Source organism: Dermochelys coriacea, chromosome 5 (genome assembly GCF_009764565.3).
Source record: "Dermochelys coriacea isolate rDerCor1 chromosome 5, rDerCor1.pri.v4, whole genome shotgun sequence".
Taxonomy (NCBI): Eukaryota; Metazoa; Chordata; order Testudines; family Dermochelyidae; genus Dermochelys; species Dermochelys coriacea.
This window is the reverse complement of record NC_050072.1, coordinates 42353344-42376238: the sequence shown is the minus strand read 5'-3', so window position 1 is coordinate 42376238 and position 22895 is coordinate 42353344. Positions and strand designations below refer to the sequence as shown.

At 41.8% G+C, this 22895-nt stretch overlaps 1 protein-coding gene and 1 long non-coding RNA gene across 5 annotated transcripts in view; one reads left to right on the top strand and one right to left on the bottom strand.

The window, feature by feature from the left end:
• Positions 1-22895, top strand: part of ADAMTS6 (ADAM metallopeptidase with thrombospondin type 1 motif 6) — a 319968-nt gene that overhangs the window by 157535 nt on the left and 139538 nt on the right. For 2 of the 4 annotated variants that reach the window (XM_038403172.2, XM_038403171.2), the window contains one exon: positions 22184-22325. The exons of the other annotated variants lie outside the window; for them this stretch is intronic. In XM_038403172.2, the coding sequence (XP_038259100.1) occupies positions 22184-22325 (142 nt within the window). The remainder of the gene's footprint in view (positions 1-22183; positions 22326-22895) is intronic. 4 annotated transcript variants of the gene reach the window in all.
• Positions 304-13670, bottom strand: LOC122460134. The gene is made up of 3 exons (XR_006281225.1): positions 13661-13670; positions 9433-9437; positions 304-549 (listed from the first exon to the last, which is right to left on the bottom strand). It is a non-coding gene; the product is annotated as an uncharacterized LOC122460134 (long non-coding RNA).

Sequence of the window (22895 nt, the reverse complement as noted above, 5' to 3'; positions counted from 1 at the left end):
AAATTTATGAGTGTGATTATATGATAGGGTTGCTTGTGATGGTAGGGGGTAAGGCTTAGCAGCCTCGGGGCTCACTTCCAAGTTTATATCTTGAGTTCCTAAAACCTCATGCTTCAGCCTTCACTCAGCCACCTGCAGGGGTTAGGAACAGATTCTTCCCTCCACTCCCCAGAATGTATTCTGAAGTGTTTCTTTTTGGTCCCCTTCCTCTGAAGCATCAGAGATGGCCATGGCTGGAGGTGGGACACTGGATGCAGTGGGCCAGTGCTCTGAGGAAGCACTGCACATTCTCTCTCTCAGGTGTTTGGCTGCTTGGCTTTTACTCACATGCTCTGGGTCTAACTGATCAACACCATATGTGGGTTCAGGAAGGAATTTTGTCCCTGGTCAGTGACCTTGGTTTTTGTTGTTGTTGTTTGTTTTTTCGTTTTTTGTTTTTGCCGCTTTCTGCAGCATGTAGATGCAAGTCACTTGCCAGGATTATCTGGGCATATCTCACTTAATAATTTCCCTCCATTTCAGGGGCCTTGAGCATTGCTGCACATCTGCCTGTGACACATAATAGTCTAGTCTCCTGTGGGCTGTAATACTTTGGTCTGATTTTGGTTGTTGGGTTTAGTGTGTGGGTGCTGGGTGATGTTGGTGGCCTGTGATATACAGGATATCAGACTAGATGATCTGGTGGTCCCCATCAGACCTTAATATCTATCACTCTGACTCTTATAGGGTGCAGTAGGTGTTGTCTATCAACCCTGTGTCAGAGAACAGATTGACAATGATTAAGGCACCCCAGAAAGGAAAACAGCCTTTAGTATGGCATTAAAAGCTTGTCCTTTGAGTGACTGTCCATATACATATTCCACATATATTTTGCATGTGCCCATATGCCCAAGAGCAGAGTCTTTTGGCCAGCAGAGTCAGTTGTGTCTGTGCATGCATGCTCAGTGTCTTTGTGCCACAAGCCAAGGGCATAAAGGGTGAAACTATCCATCACCCCCCTCAGTTCCTTCTCACTGCCACTGGCTCTGAGATAAAGACACTCACTATCCATTTTTCGTTAATGGTTGGCTCTGTTTTTCCTGTGTATATACACCTACTCTAGTACAATATGTTAGTTTTTTGCCCGTTGACAACAATTTTTTGATAGGTTTCCTTCCATTCAGAACCTTTATATTTTTTCTTTCCTGGTACAGGGGTTTAGAAACACCTAATCCTGAATCCCCGGGATTCTAGAATAGCCCTTCACATGAGGGTGCTATCCCCATTAATGATGGTAACATAAGATGTCTGTTCTGTTTGGGGGAATCACATCTCTGTGAAATGTGCTGTGTGTAAGTCCTTTTCAAAGAAGACATTAGAAGAGGCTGATCTCCAAATGTTTTAAATGGATAAATCTATGAGACTGTCTTTAGACCATAGGGTGTCCGTACATAACATGCCTATCTCCAGAAGTACTCATGTCAGCATGTGATCTACCTCCCTTTGAGCCTTGTCAGCTGAGACTTCAGCCCCAAGCTCAGGAAAGTTTGATAAAAAACTTTTGGTAAAGAAAATTCAGAGCTTGTATTAAGGAGGTGTATCCCTAACAAAGATTTCCTCAACAAAGAGAATGGCTTCCCTGGACTATTAGAGAGGCAAAGAAACTTTGCATCTCAGTATAGCTACTGCTGAAACTTGATGAGGTCTTGGTACTGAGGCTTGGACGCTGGACTGGTATGCAAAGATGATGGCTCCAGCAGCAGCAGCATTTGCCTCTTCAGCTTCACTCTTGATACCATCAAAGTCTAGTATGGCTCTTTCAGTATCAACTCTGACTGTTGCTCCACTACTGGTTATGTCGGCACTGCAAACTCCACTCTTTCCACCTTGGCTCTGCTGTTTGTCCCACTGTTGTTATTTTCATGGTATACACACAGAGAAGTTAGATAAAAAAATACTCTTCCTGGAAAGTTACAATGTAAAACTACTTTAATTCAAAATGATAACACAAAAATCCCCAAAACGGAGACAGACAAAGCAGTCTGCTCCCTAAAACAGAGAGGCACTACTCAGCCTGCCCAACACTAGACTGGCTGTCTGCTGACTGACTCTGATCACACACTCTCTATCCTGACTATCCTGCAAGCAGGACTAGAAAACTCCTTACAAACCAAAGTGACAGCCTACAATTCCAACGCAGTTTTCAAATAAACCACATCCACACATCACACGGTACTAAAGCATGCCCGGTACTAGGGTACTGCAAGAGCCAGAGTCCACATTGCTTTCTTCAGCTCTAGCACCTGCGATACCAGGTGTGATGCTGCAGACCAGGTGCCTGCTCATGCCAAGGTCAACAAGCCTCAGTTGAATGCTGACAAATATACTGCTGAAATCAGTCTGGCTCATTATATTGTTAAAATAAGTATTAGAAATATACAAATGGGTTTAGTATTTTAGACTTTATGGAATGCTTGTAAATTGCATGCATTCATCTCACTTATAACATCTGTATCCCATATTATAAGATAATATTTGAGTATTTGCCTTGTAAACCTCTGTAACTGTGTAAATCACCAGACAGCAGAGAAACATTAGCTAGTTTAAAATGCTGATCTGCAACAGAATCTTTTTGGTCAAGAGAGAAAACAAAGGTCCATCGACACCAGATGTACTACAGTGAAACATTAGAGGACAAAAGATTTTGTTGTTTAACTTCCTCCCACCCAATGAAGATGCATCTTGCAAGTGAATTCCTCCTATCAGCTGAGTTTGCAGCTCAAAGTAGAAGTGGGGAAGGGAATAAAAACCCCGAACAAGGAGAAACTGTATCTTTTTGCTGCTTGGACTCTGCAGTACAAGGATTACTAGGCATAAGCAAAAGATCCCCAGTGCTTAGCTTGGCTTTGTCCTAAAAGACATATAGAGCCTGCTTATTATAGAAGCTTCTATTACTTTGGAAACTTAAGACTGTAACTCATTTGTGTATGAGTTTACCAGCTTTAACCTTGTAAATAAGGTTTCCTTTTCCTATATAATAAATCTTTATATAGTTTATTATAGGATTGGCTGCAAGCGTTGTCTTTGGTATGATATCTAAAAGTGCGGTTGACCTGGGGTAAGTGACTGGGTCTTTGGGACTGGGAACCTGAATATTGGAACCTTTGGAACCTGAATATTGCTTTGATACTTGGTGAAAGGGACCATCTGTCACAAAGGTAAGTTTATATGGGTGGCAAGACAGATCAGAGTACCTAAGGGGACTGTGTGTAGCTCCATGTTAAGGCTATTATAGTACATGAGGAGTTTATACTTGATAATTTGCTGGTGAAATCTAATTATGGAACTCACCACCGAATTGGGCTTTGTGCCCTGAGGTTGGTAGTCATGCTCTTGATCCACTCAGGACAGCTTGACATCAGATCCATCTTTCTCTATGGTAGCAAGTACCTCTAGGCTCAATCCTTTACACCTGTTACCTCTGCTCCACTATTAGACAGAGATTGCTCTTTTTCATCAGCATCTGCAGGTAGTATGAGGGACTGTCATATTCTCCAAGGGTGTCTCTTCCTGTCTTGTATGGATCACGCAGGGACTCTAGAGACTCCTCCTCTGATAGACCCTATGGAGTCCATTATTCTGGACATGGATCATGATGTTTTACTTCATGGCCACCTGGAATTTATCTCAAAATATCTGTCTGACTGTATTGGAAACCACATGGGTTGGAATGTCACACTGGGAGATCTCCCACTCTGACGAGATTTTCCTCTGTTTTTGCTACTCAGCCTGCTCTGTGCAGTAATCTTTCATCTATCTGCTCAGCTTAAGGAACTAAGGGTGAAAAGAATCCATCTCATTAAGCAGACATATTGAGCCCTTTGGTTATTTCCTTGTTTTATCCAGATAAGGCAGTAGTCTTGCCTAGCATATCACAGCTGGATGATTCTCAAGGGTTTCAGAATCTACTCAAGGGAGTACGAGATTCATATGCCTCAGGAGGTGCAGGATTCCACACATAAAGTGATATTCTTCAGTCCCCTGCTGCTCGGAGAATACTCTTCCAATTTAAGGAGGCTGTAATGGATTCTGCATGAATCCTGTGGCAGACTCCTGCTACCAGGCCCTATGTTCTGGAAAGCAGATAAAAATACCATATCCCTTCCATGGAAGTTGAATTCATATCCTTTGCCTGGGTACCTGGTGGTTAGAGTGAGGCATGAGAAAGGCAATGAAATAAGGCAATACCAAGAGAACAGGAATCAAAGTGCTTGGTAAAAATAATTCTTGTTACCTAGTTTGCAATTTAGAATGATGATAACTCTGTTGATAACCCTGTTGCCCAGATACATTTTTTTGCCCAGATACAATTGGAATTACAAAAAGATAATGGCATTTTCAGACATTACAGAAGAATTTTCTTCACTCGTCACTGAGGATCACTTGATAGCCAGAACCAATTTGCAAGTTGAATTGATGTGGCACATGCCACCTCAAGATCAATGGCCAGACCATAGTAATGAGGGGAATCTCATTGCTTCAGAGGTCTTGTTTTTTAAGGAGGTTCAGTCCACTGTGGAGGACTTGTCATGTTAAGGGCCAGAATTGTTAAGTTTCAAAGTGGACAGTGTCCTTCATACCATGAAGGATTCTTGAGCTTCACTTAGATCCCTCAGGGTAACATCTTAGGACAGGTTTGAGAATATGTCTTCCTTAATATCTCACATAGAGTCAAACCCAAACTCCACAGTGAGGACATGTTTTGGTCTTCTTTGGGACATGGCTTCATGCATCTTTTTAATGACAAATGCCACACTACTGCTGCAAGCAGGGCTTTGTAAGGTTGGTTTATGTTCCCACCAGATGTCATCTGAATATGTCTCCGTGTGTGCCTCCACTGGTTCTATCCTCCCTGAAATGGTGGAAGTAGCCCAGGAATGTGGGCAAAGGAGTACCATTGCCATCAAGGACGAATGGATGCTTTATTATTGGGAGGGGGATTCCATATGGAACATATGGATCAAAGCCTCTGGACTCTGTGGGAAGCACAAATACATATAAACTTGCTGAATCTCAGCCTGGTGTTCAGAGCTTATGAGACATTCATACCTCACACTGAAGATCAATCCATCCGAATAATGACTGACAATTCAATCATGTTTTATAGAAACAAACAAGGAGGGGTAAGATTTTCCCCATTGTGTCCAGAGGCAGTCAGGCTATGAAATTGCTGTATTTGTCACTGAATCTTCCTCACAGCTGTGCACTAAGCTGTTCTTCAGAACATCTTGGTGGATGAACTGAGCAGACACTTCTCAAATCATAAATGAGAGATCAAGGACTTGATCTTTCATGACATCTTCTCAGACAAAGATCATCTTCGGGTGGACCTGTTTGCAATACACAATAAGAAATTTCAGGCCTTCTGTTCAAGAGTGGGTTTCAGCCCAGGCTTCCTCTCAGATGCCTTTCTGATTTTGTGGTCAAGGACCCTAAATACCTTCCAATTCAGTTGATCCCAAGGGTCTTGCAGAAAATCAGACCGGATTCAGCCAAAACTATATTAATTTTATCAGCATGGCCAAAACAGTTTTGATTCCCTAAAACCAAATGTGCTGAATCTCTGAATATGTCAGCCAAAGAAGTTATCTCTTGTTCCAGACCTGCTGATGCAGCTCTCCATCTCATGGCCTACCTACTGGATGGATTTCAGACCTAGAAAAATCTCGTTCCATATCTGTACAAAATATATTATTATATAATAGAAAAGATTTTATGAGACAAATCTACTTGGCAAATTGGACAAGATTTTTATTTGGCATCAGCAGAAATCTGCATACACCTTGACAAAGCACTATTCTATCATCAAGTCTTCTGAATCAGATGATATTTTTGGAAAGCCAGCACTCCAATCTCTGTTCTCCTAGATTCTGAGCTCTCACTTCCACTGAATTGCTCCACTGCTTGCAAGTCACCATAAATGCAATATGTATATGGGTAACTCTTGAAGGAGAAAAGTTACTTGCCTGTACAGTTATACATATACATATTCCATCATTCCACTACCCATCCTGCTTCTCCTATGCTTCAGAGTCCTATATCCTTCAGATTTTATGGTAGAGAAGGAACTGGGTGGCATTTGGCCCACTCTATTCTTTATGTCCTTGGTATTGAGCATGAGGACACTAAGCGTGCACACGCGACCATAATGGACACTGCTTTCCAAAAAACTCCAGTCTCAGGCATGTGAGGCACATGTACACCATAAGTGTAATATACATATGGACAACACATCTCAAAGAAATCTAGTTACTATACCCATAAGTAACTTTTATTTCCTGTCCTGTTAGAAAGTCAAATGCAAAGACACTCACTGAAAAGTTAAGGGTGGATGCTGCCATATCAGGGGTACCAAAGAGGACAATGATTCCTAAGGAAAGAGGAGCAACTTTCAAGGATCTCTGACTGGCAAAGTGAAGCACCACTGGAAATATCCTCCATGATCTCAGGCCTGATATTAACTTCAGTTTATGCAGCATGTACCTCAAAAATGGAAGTGGGGTAGCTACTGTAGCATGGCAGTTCTCCAGAGGCCAAAAATGAGGAGTTTGAATTGACTGAGACTCCCAGTTTTAAGCTCAGCTACTTGCACTTGTGGCATAATGTATAACACCATCTGGTTGACTTCTGGAATTATGGCCTCCTCAGCATCTCAGTGTCAGTCAGGAGAGCCCTGTTGCTAAAAGAGTGGGCAGTGAATCTTTCCTCCTGACTAGCAGTTCTGTCTTTCACAGGGAGATTTCTTTTCAGGGAAGAATTGGAGAAGAGCCAACAGTCCTTAGCCACAGCAAAAAACAAAAGCCTATCCCAAGGGAGGCCCAGATGGCCCCTAGGATTGCAACAGGAGCAGATCCAGAGAGACTAGGACTGTATCACCTAGGGACAAAAACTAGTTCAATAGGAAGGCAGACTTAACTGGATTAGTCCCTTTCACTAGCAAAGAAGAAGTAACAAACATCAGGAATCCCTTCAAACTTTAAACAGTCAGCCTGAGAAGCAGGGGTCTGAGTGCAGAGGACCAGAATGAGGGGAAGGCAGGAGAAACTCTTTGAGACCCAAGCCCAAGCAGCATTCTATCAATGAGTCCTGGACACAGAGATATGCAAGTGAGTTCAATGTGAGATCTTTTGTCAACTGCTTCATTCTATTGCCTGTGACACATTGGCCAACTGACAAGGTGCTCAGGAGACCCTAACCTAAACCATTTCCTAAACATATAGGCCATCACCTTAGTCCTGAGAGATCAGAAGGCCCCAAAAGTCTATTCCATCTATTTCTCTGTCTCCATGTCAGTGGGGAAATTGTCATCCAGTCCGGCTCTTGAAAAGAGTCATTACCTTCCTCAGGATCTTGAGTTTCAGGATGATATTATGACGGGTTGGATCACAGTTCCCCTTGGGAACTGCCAACTGATGTGCCAAGACTACTTCTGCCCCTGCTTTCCCAGCCAGCTTGGGACTCCAGCACCCTGTCTTGTTGAGCCAGACTCACCGGTCTGCTCCAAACAGACCCAGGGCCTGAATCATGTGCCCCAAAGCTGCAGGCTTAATTGAAAGCAACTTAAGAAGTGTTCCTGTCTTTAACACTCAGATACCCAAATCCCAATTATGCCCAAACCCCAAATAAATCTGTTTTACCTTGTATAAAGCTTATACAGAGTAAATTCATAAATTTTTCACCCTCTATAACACTGATAGAGAGATATGCACAGCTGTTTCCATCCCCCACCCCCCCCAGGTATTAATACATACTCTGGGTTAATTCATAAATAAAAAGTGATTTTATTAAATACAGAAAGTAGGATTTAAGTGGTTCCAAGCAATGTTGAGCTGCCAAAATCTTAACAACCGGTTCTCTCCTCACCCAATGAGGGAGTCATGGCCCGCCTCTGCCCCCTGGGACTCCTGCCTCATCCAACCCGCTGCATTCCTTGACACCTCCCCTGGGACCCCGCCCCATCCACCCTCCTCCCCATCCCCTGACTGCCCCCAGAACCAGGCAGGAGGGTCTCGTGAGCCACTGTAGTGGTTGCCCACCCTGCCCCTAAGAGCCAGAGGGACCGGGGGGCGAGGTGGGGAGTCCCGGCAGCGCTTACCTGGGGCGGCTCCCAGGAAGCATCCGGCAGGTCCCTCTGACTCCCAGGGGCGGGGTAGCATAGCTGGGGGGGAGAAGGGGGAGCAGCCTTAGGTGCCGACTCTGTGGTTGCTCCGGGGCTGAAGCACCCACGGGGAAAATTTGGTGGGTGCAGAACACCCATCGGCAGCTCCCTGCCCCACGCCTGGCCCCAGCTCACCTCCTCTCTGCCTCCTCCCCGGCTTCCCGCCGCCCCGCTCTGCTTCTCTGCCCCCTCCCCAGCTTCACGCAAATCAGCTGTTCGCGCAGGAAGACTGGGAGGGCTGAGAAGCAAGTGGCGGCTTCGCGCTCAGGCCCAGGGAGGTGGAGTGGAGGTGAGCTGGGGTGGGGAGCGGTTACCCTGCGGCCCCGCCCCTGGGTTACCTGCTGTGGTGCGGGCGGCCCTCCTCATGCCCCCCTGGCCCAGCTCACCTCCGCCTCCCTGGGCCTGAGCGCGAAGCTGCCACTTGCTTCTCAGCCCTCCCTGGGTTCCTGTGCGAACAGCTGATTCGCGGGAAGCTGAGTGGGGGGAGAAGCAGAGCGGGGTGGAGTGTAACTCAGGGGTGGAAGCTGAGCGGAGGTGAGCTGGGGCCGGGGCTGGGGGTGGGGAGGGGAGCCGCCAATGAGTGCTCTGCACCCACCAAATTTTCCCTGTGGGTGCTCCAGCCATGGAGCACCCATGGAGTCGGTGCCTAAGGCACCATTTTTGGCTGGTTGTTAAATTTAGAAGCCCTTTTAGAACTGGTCGCAGGACAACTGGTTCTAAAAGGGTTTCTAAATTTAACAACTGGTTCCAGCGAACCGGTGCTAACCACTGGTTCCAAGTAGTATCAGACAGAACAAAGTGAATTACCAAGCAAAAGAAAATAAAATATGCTAGTCTAAGTCGAGTACAGTAATAAAACTGAATACAGATAAAATCTCATCCTCAGAGATGTTTCTATAAGTTTCTTTCACAGACTGCAGAGTAGTAGCCGTGTTAGTCTGTATTCCCAAAAAAGAAAAGGAGTACTTGTGGCACCTTAGAGACTAACAAATTTATATGAGCATAAGCTTTCATGAGACCTCAAGTCTCTAAGGTGCCACAAGTAGTCCTTTTCTTTTTTTTCACAGACTGGATGCCTTCCTAGTCTGGGCACAATCCTTTCCCCGGTACAGCCCTTGTTCCTGCTCAGGTGGTAGCTAGGGGATTTCTCATGATGGTCGCCCCCTTTGTTCTCTTCCACCCCCTTGTATATCTTTTGCATAAGGCAGGAATCCTTTGTCCCTCCTGGTTCCCACCCCTCCTTCTCAATGGAAAAGCACCAAGTTAAATTTGGATTCCAGTTCAGATGACATGATCACATGTCACTGTAAGACTTCATTACTCACTTGCCAGTCCACAGTATACAGGAAGACTTACAAGTAAAACAAAGCCATCTACAAGTAATTGTCCTGGTTAATGGGAGCCAGGTTAATTAGGATTCCAAACCACCATTAATGGCCCACATTTTGCATAGCTACAATAGGATCTCAGAGTTATATTTCATATTTCTAGTTTCAGATACAAGAATGATACATTTATATAAATAGGATGACCACACTCAGTAGATTATAAGCTTTTTAATGATACCTTATGAGAGACCTTTTGCATGAAGCATATTCCAGTTACATTATATTCACCCATTAGCATATTTTTATAAAATCATATAGAGTGCAATGTCACAGATGTCATTAAAAGCAATTATTTAAGAAGTGAGCCCAGACAAACTCCTACACTTCATGACTCTCCAGAATGTGTACCCATATGTGCTGCTCCTGCAGTCTCATTGGAAGATGTATCTGCAATTTGCTGTTCTGGACCATTACCTTTAGTACCAAGTCCTCCCCTTAGCCCTCAGAAGAAAGGTCATATGCCTCATCCCATATCTGCACAAATTGTGTCAGAAGCTTCATCCCAGTTGTGGTGGTGGAGTTCAGTGGTTACTGGAAAGTCATGGATTAGTGATAAACAAGAAGTGTTCCGTCAATCCCACACAAGAGCCTTTGTACCTGGGAGCAACTTTCAACAGTGTTTTATGTAGATTTTTCTTATGCAGGAAACAATAACCAAGGTATATAACCAAGTTATAGACCACAGTGTGTTATTGCTTGGAGGTTCTTGAATTGGTGGCGGCAAACCTGGGAGAAGTGCTCTGTGTAGGCTATTACCTATACTCTGTTCAGCACATCTTCCCCTTGCACTGAAGTGGAATAGACAGATTCCCTTCAAACCTTTTAATATTGCACAGGTTGTCCAAATCTTTCTTGGGTGATGTCTAGCAGAGGAAAACTGCAACAAGGATGTCCTGTGGACTTGCTAGCGAGAACGAAACTTTGATCATGGATGCGTGAGGGTCCCATTTAGGAAAGACAGTAATCCATGTCAGGTGGTCAGTGATCAAAAGGAAGGGGTCTATAAACATGCTGCAGGCCAAGGTTGTGAGGCTTGCTTTGTTGCACTTCCAAGAAAAGCTAAAAAATCTCAGCAATAAGAATTCAATTACACAATGCCATAACATGTATAATATGCATCAGTCACCAAAGAAGCACAAAAAGTCAATGAATTTCCAGGGAACCAGACCTATTGATAACTTCGGCTGAAAAGTTCTATCATTCTGTCATCAGTCCACACTGAGAAAAATAAATAACACAGGTCACTGGGTGAACAAATAGCGGACTCAAGGAAAATATGAACTAACCACCCCCACTCCAGGTCTTTGCCTGTCTATGTGAAAAGTGGGACAGGCCTCAGATGGTTCTTATGGCATTCAGGAAAAGCAGAGAAGTCCCAAAATATTTCAGCAGGCACAAAGAAGCAGGAGCAAAACAAATGTTGTATTAGCTCCCTAAACTGTCAATCTACTGCACCTTTTCTCCCTTCCCATTCTGCTTAGAGTCATGTAGAAGATTGGTAGATCAAGAGGAATCTTCACATTCACATCCCCAGACTGGCTGAGAAACCTGTGATACTTGGACCTGGTGAACATGTCTATGTTCTCCGCTCCCACTCTTCACACCTTCACTGGATCCTGTTAATTCTGTGGTTTCTTCACAAAAAGTGATTTCTCCAATCAAGGAAGCCATCAGATTCAAAGCCATGCTCTAGGATTTGGAGAACTTTATGTGGCAAAGTGAAGATGGTGCCATTCAAAGTCATAGTACCAGTCATGAGTGAATTTCCTGCAGCTGGTCTAGTCTTTGGCATGAGTGGCTGTTTCATTAGAATTTTAAATTTCATTACAGTAACTACTGTGGATTTCAGAGGTTTAGTAGACATGGTCTCAATAGGCTGCCACCCCAATATTGTGGCCAGGTTTCTGCAGGCAGCAAATAAGGTAAGACTGATAGTTTATCTCCTGGTTTCTGAATGGAATTTGAAACTGGTGATGAACGGTTTTATGGTTCGTCCTTTTTGAACATTGGATAAGGATTTCCCAATAATTAATATTCTTAAGTACTGATCTTATTTTTAGTAGCAGTATATGTTTAGCAATAGGAGAGCAAAGCCTTATCTTCAAGCAATAGTATATGATTTTTCACCAGAATAAGAGCGTTGTTGGGTGCTCTGCTGTAATTCAAACCCAAGACTTACTGGCCTTTCACCTGAACAGGGAATCCATCCTACCCACTTTCAGCCCCAACCCTAAGATTCCTAAAGAGGAAAGACTGCCTTACTTGGATGTCCATAGGGCAGTGGTTCCCAAACTCGTTCTGCCGCTTGTGCAGGGAAAGCCCTTGGCGGGCTGGGCTGGTTTGTTTACCTAGCTCATCCACAGGTTTGGCCGATCGCAGCTCCCAGTGGCCATGGTTCGCTGCTCCAGGCCAATGGGAGCTGCTGGAAGCTGCACGGGCCAAGGGATGTACTGGCCGCCGCTTCCAGCAGCTCCCATTGGCCTGGAGTAGCAAACCGCGGCCACTGGGAGCCGCAATCGGCCGAACCTGCGGATGCGGCAGGTAAACAAACAGCCTGGTCCACCAGGGGCTTTCCCTGAACAAGTGGCAGAACAAGTTTGGAAACCACTGTCATAGAGCCTTACAGACTTTCTTTAAAAGGATGCCACAGTTTTGGCCAAAGTCTCAAATCTATACCAGGATTTAAAGGTCAAATGTCCTCCAAATTCACCATGTTTAGATGGATTAAGGAACTGACCAGAGAGATTTATGTTACATCAGAGAAGGAAATACCAGCTCTTTAAAGGTTACAGTACCTATTTACTAGGCTCTCAATAGGCAGTCAGAAGGAAATTCTTTAATAGGGAGTTGAAAATTTTTCTCCTGGGTTTCTGCCCACATCTTTGTCAAACAATACAGAAAAGGTTTACATTTGTGGCCTTTTCAGGAGGGTATTGCAGGCAAAAATAAGTGATAATCCCATCGGTACAAAAATTAACTGCTTTGGGATGTTTCAATGTCTGGACTGGTATGGGAACATCAAAGAGAGAAGGTGGATATTTTCTTAGCTGCTAATTTTCTTTTTTGAGATCTTCTGTATCAGTCCGGGCCCCCATCCTGCAAAATTTGAGTTTCTATCTCATTGCTGAGAGTTTCAGTGCAGAGTCACAAACCAATACTCAGATTGCTACAGTTTAAGTTATTTGTTAGTGGTTATTGAATAGTGTTAGTCTAATTTTTTTCTTTGGAACTACTTTAGAAATATTCAACTGAAGGCTGATGTGGCTAGACCCTTATTATGGAGGGTATGACATCATCATAGTCTTAGTGTTCTGTCTCTACAGAACATCTCAAAGGAAGAATTAACAGGTAAGTAAAATTTCCCCTTCTTCCACATTAGTGGGTCTTAATAATGCCTTCTGTTGGACCTTTATTCATTATGGTCCAAGCCTGCAAGGTGCTAAGTGCCTCCTGTGCCTTGCCAAGTGTTCTCAACTACCTTAGAAGCCAATATGCTTGAGAGGCTCTCAACCTAGTGGATTCAAGTCCCTGATTTCTGACTTTGCCATAGTACGTGGATATGAGATTTGGGGAAGTCACTTTCTTACTTAAAAAGAAAAGGAGGACTTGTGGCACCTTAGAGACTAACAAATTTATTTGAGCATAAGCTTGTGTGAGCTACAGCTCACTTCATCGGATGCATTCGATGAAGTGAGCTGTAGCTCATGAAAGCTTATGCTCAAATAAATTTGTTAGTCTCTAAGGTGCCACAAGTCCTCCTTTTCTTTTCGCGGATACAGACTAACACGGCTGCTACTCTGAAACCTCTCTCACTTAAGTAGATCATTGTTGCTGTTTCCAATTCACCCTATTGTTCTACATTTTGGATAATAATTTGTCTTTTATTTAATTTAGGAACTTCTTTCTAATGCAAATATAGCCGTATTTTTTTATCCAACAGATATCTTGGTAGTTAAACTCCCCCAACTCCCAGTGTTTTTAGATTTCTTAAACTCTGTGATTCAGTAGGTGATTTCCTTAGAATCCATTCCAGTTTAAATAATAAAGAACCAATTTCTGTAATAATAGACATTACCTATTTTCTGATGTTGACTTTATAGATAGTATGCTCTCTCTACCTGTTAGTCTATTATTAATTAAGAAAATAAATGGTATGATGGCTCTGTGATGACTTTGGGTTAACTTGCAAGATGTTGGAGGGCAGCTGAAAGTGAATTAGGCCTATTTGTAAGCATTTTTAATTGTCTGAGAATATTGAGTAAAATAAAAGTATGTTCAACAATTTTGGGGTTTAATGAATCATTCAAAGCTTCATTTCAATTAAGTTCCATTCCAAGTGTAAGGTATACTTCTTTAGCCTGGCCTTCATTAACAAACACACACACACACACACACACACACACACACACACACACGCAAAACAATCCTCACAATGAGGGCAGTAGAAGATCATGAATAGAATGGAACATGACTGCTGAAATGCCTCAGATGCTGGAGATGTATATCAGAATACCTGTCAGTCCCAAATTAAATACAGATCAAGGACTGGAAATTTCAGTCATGTGAGGTTCATGGTTTGGTATATAGAATGCTGGCCCTATGCCAAAAAGCACTCTTATCTGAGGAACCAGTGACAGACTTAAGGTCTGATGTCTGATGAATCACCAGGGCTGGAAAAGAATGATGTATTTCATAACAAAATGGGAACCCTGGAAATACAAGCCATCAGATCTTAAAATCACATCTTTCTAATTACCATCATGCCTTCTTTCCTTCTTTTTTTGCTTCAATTCCAAGCTGTTTATAGTTGATGCCATTTAAAAGTCCCTGATCAAATCAATTATTTATACCATCTCAGAGCAACTACAAATCATAACCTTTGAACAGAATATAGCAATAATTTCCCAGCATTACCAGGTTTTAAGAGATTAACTATTATAATTATAGCAGAACTCAAGTAAAGGAAAAAGCACAAGATTGTAATTAGAATAGGATGATTTTAAAGCATGAGTCACCTAATATATTTTTTAACATTTTCTTGTGTTGTTGAATGTTTACTTTATAAAACTTCTCAACAGTCCCACAACATTTAAATAAAAATTAATCAAATCCTGAATTGGCCAGTGCCCACTAATTTTAAATTTTGTGGACTACTGAAAATTTTTATAAAGTTAATATTTAGCAACAGATTGATTCCATGCTTTCTAGTCTAATATCTCACAACATTTCCGGGTCACAAATACTTTGGTGAACCAGTACTAATGCTTTTGGAAACAGTAAAGTTTTCCTAATATTGCTCCTGAACCAAACATCAAAGAAAAAAAAAGTTTCCTGCATCATGACCCTTTATAGACAACATAGTAGCTGAAAACATTGGGGAAAATAGCAAATTATTTAGGAATTCTATTTAAGGAAAGCAGAATTGAACATTACTATAGAACCACTGAAAATCAAAGGGAGGGACTTTGACATGAGACATGATCAAATGTAGGTCAGGTAATCTACTATAATGTCAGTCCTAGGTAAAAAGAGAAGGAGTACTTGTGGCATCTTAGAGACTAACAAATTTATTTGACCATAAGCTTTCGTGAGCTACAGCTCACTTCATCGAAAGCTTATGCTCAAATAAATTTGTTAGTCTCTAAGGTGCCACAAGTACTCCTTCTCTTTTTGTGAATACAGACTAACATGGCTGCTACTCTGAAATCAGTCCTAGGTAAAAGTCTAAACAAAATAAATAGAAATTGGAGAGTGCGAGTATGGGTTAAGGCACACATTTAGCAACTGGAACAAATATGGTTTTACTTCCTCCCCCTAAAAATATCTTAACAGACCCAACCTATTTTTTTTCTTGTGCAGAAGTCTAGATTATGTACAGAGAGAATGACTGTAATGCTTTTTGTCTTAGACTTTAAATATGGTTGTACTCTGAAAAGTGTCTGTACAAATGGCTTCTTCTTACTCAGTCTCTGTGTATATTCAGAGTCCTAACTGCTTACCTTGGTGACCAAAGTAAGTTTTTGCTACCCATTTTCTCTTGTTAGCACTGCCGAGCCAATAAAGATCAACTAGAATGCAGGTTTATAAACTGGACAACAAATCAGCTCAATGGAATTCAATGGAAAAAATGAAAGTGTGTCACAGTTGGGAGAAAGCATTTAGGACCAAATCCTGCACACCCTAACTCCTGTGAGTAGTCCTTATTCATGTTAATACTATAGTCCCATTCAAAATAAATGGGAATAATCACTCTAAGGACTGCTGTCATGGGTGAGGGTTTTTAGAATCAGATCCATAGTGGAACTGAAATATGATCATTGTTTTTCAGTTTGTTTATCAGTGACCTAGAGCTGGGCTGTGCCTGTGGCATTGCAGAATTTATTGATGACATGAGAATGTTATATCCAAAATGAAATGGATAATCTTCAAAACTACTGTATTTATACTAGAGATGGTCCTAATTCATATCTAGATCTAAACTTCCCCAAAGCTTCAGGAGAATTTGATTCAGTGATCCAATTAAAGCCCATCTTGAATTTAAACATACTGGACCAAATCCTGCAGACCATACTTAGTCCCTGATTCTGCAAATATTTATGCAAGTGTTTAACTTTATGCATGAGTAATCCCATTAGACTAGTACGAGGGTAAAGGTAAGCGAATGTACGAATATATGTAAGGATGCGTGTTAGGGCTGGACTACACTGAAAAGTTATATCGGCAGTTACTTCTCTCCAGGGTGTGAAAAATCCACATCCCCTGAGAGATGTAGGTAAGTCAACCTAACCCCCAGTGTAGACAGCACTAAGTTGATGGAAAAATCCTTTGGTCAACCTAGCTAGTGCCTCTTGGGGAGGTGGATTACCTACGATGATGGGAGAACCCCTCCCGTCACTCTAGTAAGGCCTGGTCTACACTGGGGGGGAGAGGGCACGAGCTAAGTCGGTCTAAGTTACGCAACTTCAGCTATGAAAATAGCATAGCTGAAGTCGACGTACTTAGAGCTACTTACCGCGGTGTCTTCACTGAGGTAGGTTGACTGCTGTCGCTCCCCTGTCGACTCCACCTACGCTTCTCACTCTGGTGGAGTACTGGAGTTGACAGGAGAGCACTTGGCAGTTGATTTATCTCGTCTTCAGTAGACTCCTGCTGGATCGATCTCTCCGGAGGTAAGTGTAGACATGTCCTTAGTGTCTATACTGAAGAGTTTCAGTGGTGCAGCTGCAGTGTTGCTGCTGTGCCGCTGTAGCGTTTTAAGGGTAGATATAGCCTTAGTCTTTACTAAGCCTTACTCAGGTAAAGTATGGATTGAAAAAGTACAGAGTAAGGATTCAGGATTGATCCCATATTTTTATATATGTGTATATAAATGTGTTATTTACATATATTATTAATATATATAAACTTGATATAAAAGATACACAGTTGATACAAGGTACAATAATTTATCAATATGTTAATAAGAAAATATTTAATAGACTCAACTAAAGGAGATATTCATGTTTACATTTTACAACAGATACATATATGTATATTATCAATATACTGTAAAAATATGACTGAATATATCTATAGATGCAGTGATTTCCACATAGTTATGTATTATAAAAATGTGCCCATTTTGTAAAGTTTAAAACCTATTTTCAATGTTAATATGCGGTTTGGTCTGAGAGCAGACTTTCCTCCAGCACTGAATGCTGATATGTAGGTGTCATTGGGTGCATGTATCCCATGCTACCACAGCGACTAAAGAGTTAGAGTAGACACTGCCAGCCACTGCTGATAGGAAATCCCCACAGCTGGGAGGATAAAAGGGCTGGGAAGCAGAAAGGTGGGGCAGCCACCAAAAGGGAGTCAGCAGGCTGGAGGAAGGAGCTTCTGTCTGCAAGCTACCAGAAAGCTGCTCAAATAAAGTGCCCCAGGAAGGGAACGATCTGATCAGAAGACTAGAGAGATTACAGAGACCCAAGGGGAAGGTAGGAAGGAGCTCAGGGCACTGGCAGGATTGACACCCCTCTGACTGTCTACTTAATTTGAGGGCCCTGAGCTGGAACCCAGGGAGTGGGTGGGCCTGGGTTCCCCTACTAACCCTTGAAGGATGGGACAGTGGAGGAAGCTCCTCAGAGTCCGGAGCACTAAGAATGAACTGACCTTCCTGTTGGGCTACATGAGCACCAGGGGCCATGCCACATTTGGCCAGAGGGAGGAGCTGTCGAGTTGACATGCCACCTCACAGTTGGGCTTTGGGTATGCTGCTGAGATTTCTGGGGATTAGTATCGTCATGTGAGTACTAAAGGGGGCGAATATGTGCTGCATCTGGTTTTTAGCATTTTATCTCAAACAGACCCATACTACATGGCATCCGTAGGGCTGCAGTGGTTTTTACTATTGCAGAAACAAAGCTAAAGCAATGAACACATTTTAAAGTAAGGCTTCCCATGTGCTATTAAATTGATCAAAGCTATAACAGCTCTTTGCAGGGATGGTAAACTTGAGAGCTTAAGCCTGTGAACGGGGGTGGCCAACCTGAGCCTGAGAAGGAGCCAGAATTTACCAGTGTACATTGCCAAAGAGCCACAGTAATATGTCAGCAGCCCCCCATTTGCTCCCCCGCTGCTCCCAGCACCTCCCGCCTACCGGCAGCCCCTCCGATCAGCGCCTCCCCCTCTATCCCCGCACCTCCCAATCAGCTGTTTCATGGCGTGCAGGAAGCTCTGAGGGGGAGGCGTGAGGGTATAGCAGGCTTAGGGGAGGGGGCAGGAAGGGATGGAGTGGGGGCAGGGCCTGTGGCAGAGCCAGGGGTTGAGCAATGAGCACCCCCCAGCACATAGGAAAGTTGGCACCTGTAGCTCCAGCCCCGGAGTCGGTGCCTATACAAGGAGCCATATATTCACTTTTGAAGAGCCACATGTGGCTCCAGAGCCACAGGTTGGCCACTCCTGCCTGTGAAGTTCAGAGAAGAGGATGCTACAATATCGTTTGTAGAGTATATTAAATCTAATCAGGATTAGGAATTAATAGACTCTCCTGAAATATTAAAATAAAAAACTACGTTTAGGTTAAAAATGCCTTCCTCTGATCTCATGCCAATTTTACACTGGTGTAGCTACATTAATTTCAGTAGAGATACTCTTGTCTTACATACTTATGGGCTGTGATATAGATGTTTGGGTCTGTAGCCTGAGCCCGAGTCAGCTGACAAATGTTTAATTGCAGCCACAGATGTTTAATTGCAGTGTAGACATAGTCGTAGAGTGCAATCAGATTCAGGCTCAGAAAGTCTCCCAGATGTACACTTATGGAATTCACCTAACATTAAGAAAAGGGACGTTGATGGAACACTTGTAGCATCTAGGTGTATACATAAATTGTATAAAGAAAAGGAGTACTTGTGGCACCTTAGAGACTAACAAATTTATTTGAGCATAAGCTTTCGTGAGCTACAGCTCACTTCATCAGATGCATCCAATGAAGTGAGCTGTAGCTCACGAAAGCTTATGCTCTAATAAATTTGTTAGTCTCTAAGGTGCCACAAGTACTCCTTTTCTTTTTAATAAATTTACTGCAATTTCAGGGTTGTGGGAATTGGGGCATCTTTGTCCTTCACATTGGTCTTGTCAGTTTCTTCATCCTCATCTATGTTTCTGTGGTTTGGTTTGGATTTTAATCATTGGTCCAAATCGCTCCTATTACTTTTGTGCTTGGAGAGGGGACCTCCATGCAGAAGTGTGGCCAGGTTCCTCCATAACATTCCGTCAGAACCTGTTTGACATCTCTGTGTTGTCTGGCATCTGCGCTGGATGGAGTAATAGAGACAGAGATGGTCAAGGTGGAGGATCAAGAGGGAGACATATAGCTCTCCTGGCCCCATGGAAATTTTCTGGAAAATTTTAATACAACCTCAATCTGTATTAATTTATTTTTTTGCATAGCCTCCCCAGGACCTTCAGCGGTCAGAAGGGAGTCCCTGGTAGCATGGTTCTATTTTTTATAACTCATGGCAATCCTGTTCTTAATTTTCTTAATTTATAAAATACAGAGTATCAGGTTTTTATACTAAGTTTATAAAATGCGTCAATCATCCAAGTAGTTTGAAAGAAATAACAGTTCTGGAGCAGAATGAAAGAGAGAAACCTAAATTATTCAGTCTTGGTAATGGTGATGTAATCTAGCCCCTTTAAGTGAATGACTGCTTTCTAATCATTCTCTTGGCTTTCTTATTACTATATCTATTTGGACTTCATTATAATGAGGATGCTGTCATTAGAGCAGAGGAGGCAAGCTTCTGAATATTCTTGAGGGACTTAAATTTAGATGATTTGAAATTAACATGAAAGATCTATAATTCTCCTTGCCATTAAGGATTTTTTGGAGGGGGGTGCATGGAGGATGATGGAGAAAAATAGTTTTATAGATTAAGGCCTGACCCAGTAAACTAATTTGAGTAGGTAGACCCTTATGCACACACAGAGCTCAATTGAAGTCAATAGGGCTTTGCAGGGGTCTGACCATGCACATCAGCTTGCAGCACCTGGACTTAAAGATCCAGTGCTGCACCATTGAAATCAGTGGAAATTTCCTCATTGTCTGCAATAGTAGCTAGAGCAGATACTAGATGCTTAATTCATCACTGCTTATTTAGGCAAAATTCCCATTTGAAGTTTATCTGAACAAGGAGTGCAGAATCAGGCGGTAGGTGATGCTTCTGCCCTATTTAAAATACTGGTCTGTGTTTTTTCCATACCCAAAATGATCAGTGCAAACAATGAAACATTTGGGTGCACAGGAAATGTAAGATCAGGCTCATCAACAGCTGCTGTGTTAAAAAAGAAAAGAAAATGTACACTAACAACTGGGTTAAAGAAGAAAGGACTCTGGTTATTATCTCCGAATCCTTTGCATCTGCTGTTTTGAAGATGTATTGGGGGGAATATTTTGAGCCCTGATCCTGCAAACGTTTGTGCATGTTAATAACTTTACATTTATGAGTAGATCCATTTAATTCATTGGTATTACTAACTGCATAAAGTTACTCGTGTGTTTACATGATCGATGCCTTCATTGATTCTTGCCTTTTTTAATGATCAGTGTTTTTTCTTTCAGTAGTTTTGTTGAAATATTTAGAAAATATGAATTAATTAGGGTTAAAAATTGAGACAGTACAATGCATAATTAAAGGGTGTTTTTCCTCTTATTTATTTCCAAATAAAAAGTAATGAAAATTTGAAATGTGCAAAATAATAGTTGTAGAACATTCACTTGTGAAATTATTTTCCTTTGGCAAGGTGTATGGAAAAAATCTAGTGGGGGGGAACCCAAAACAAAACAAAGGTGTTGGCAAAATTTACAGGAATGTTAGAAATTTTTAAAAAAAGTTGGCATAGAGATTCTTTAAAAATTCTAACATATACACATGTGAAATTAAAGTAAAAAAGCATCTTTCCTATTTTATGCACACTAACTGAACAATCATATTTAGCAAAATATAAAGCTTTCTAACAAAGGAACTTTGTCTGACTTTTGGCTTTCTTTATGTTATTTGTTCCACTTCATTAAAATATTATTTTTGAACATGGGCATACTTTGAAAAAACCCAACAATGATTATAAAGAAGAAAACATTAACTTTTTCAAGAATGATGACCTTGCTGAAATGTGAAATTTGTCAGTCTAAACACTACTAATGCATTAGAACAGAGACCTTTGGCTTCAGGTATTTTGTCATTCACCCCACCTTTTATTGGCATATTTAAAGACCATAGACAATTTTTACCACAGTATCTATTTCTTTGCCCAGATGGAAGAATATAGATTAAGGACCCAATCTTGCAAACACTTAAGCATATCTTTATACACTTGGGGCTTGCTATACTTGAAATGACACAGCAGCACAGCTGTAGCACTTCAATGTAGACACTATCTATGCCGATGGGAGGAGTTCTCCTGTCAGCATAGGTAATCCATATCCCTGAGAAGTGGTAGCTAGGTTGATGGAGGAATTCTTCTGTTGACATCGCTGTCTACACTGGAGTTAGGTCAATTTAACTATGTTGCTCAGGAATGTGGATTTTTCACACCCTATAGTGTGACCAAGCCTTGAATATTCCCACAAAAGACAGAGGAGTTCTCACATGCATAAGGTTGCACAAGTGTTTAACTGTTTGTAGGATCAGTGCCTAGTCCTGAAGGGTTACACGACATTTCTTTTATTGGTTTCATTTTTTGTTTTTAATTCTACAACTAGAGGTGGTTATGTTTCCAATGAGAACAAATAGGCTTAGAACAGAAATGAAAATCAGTCTTGTGTGGCTCAGAAATTATTTAAAATTTTTTAAAGATAACATTAAATCCATTTAATTGTCTAAAATGAGTATTTTTGTTAATTAATATTAACTCATGAGAAATTATTCTGATCTCTTAATTCCCTCCTAATTATAATTTTTCACCATGGGTGTACTATTTCACTGTTTGTTTATTTGCAACCTTATCTGTTTCACACACCCAATGCTGTTAAAACTAAGAACTAAATACATGATATCATAACTGTGATTAACAGTCAATAGAGTTCCTAATTCCTTTGGTCCTTTATGTTGAACAGTTCAGGCCGTGGTACTTGCCTTGATAATGAGCCTCCCAAGCGTGACTTTCTTTATCCTGCTGTGGCCCCAGGTCAGGTGTATGATGCTGATGAACAGTGTCGCTTCCAGTATGGAGCAACATCCCGCCAATGTAAATATGGGGTAAGAAGTCTTAATCCTTATGCTGAGTGTTCTGCTTAGTCATTTGTATATATTCCTTCATGACAAAAAATTTAGTTAGATGCAATACTGAGTTACAGTTTTCCTATAGTAATCCATGCAATACCGCCTGTGTAAATAAAGAGCAAGAGGTTTTAATCCTTATGCTGCATCTTTTGCTTGAGTCATTTGTGTATACTGTGTTCCCAAATGTTTGGGTAATAATGAATGTATGCAGTGTTGTGGTAGCTGTGTCAGTCCCAGGATATTAGAGAGACAAGGTGGGTGAGGTTTTATCTTTTATTGGACCAACTCCTATTGGTGAGAAAGACAAGCTTTCGAGCTTACACAGAGCCTGACCTGAAGAAGAGCTCTGTGTAAGCTCAAAAGCTTGTCTCTCTGGGTATTAATGAGTTGTATAAGTGTCCTTTAAGTAAGGCAGGCCAAATTAGGCTCATTAGGCTCAGTCCTGCTTCCTTTGAAGTTAGTTTAAAAACTCCCATTGACTTCCAGGGGAGCAGAATCAGGCCCACAATGTGTCAAATCTTGAAATATGAAGTTTGTGGTGCTGGC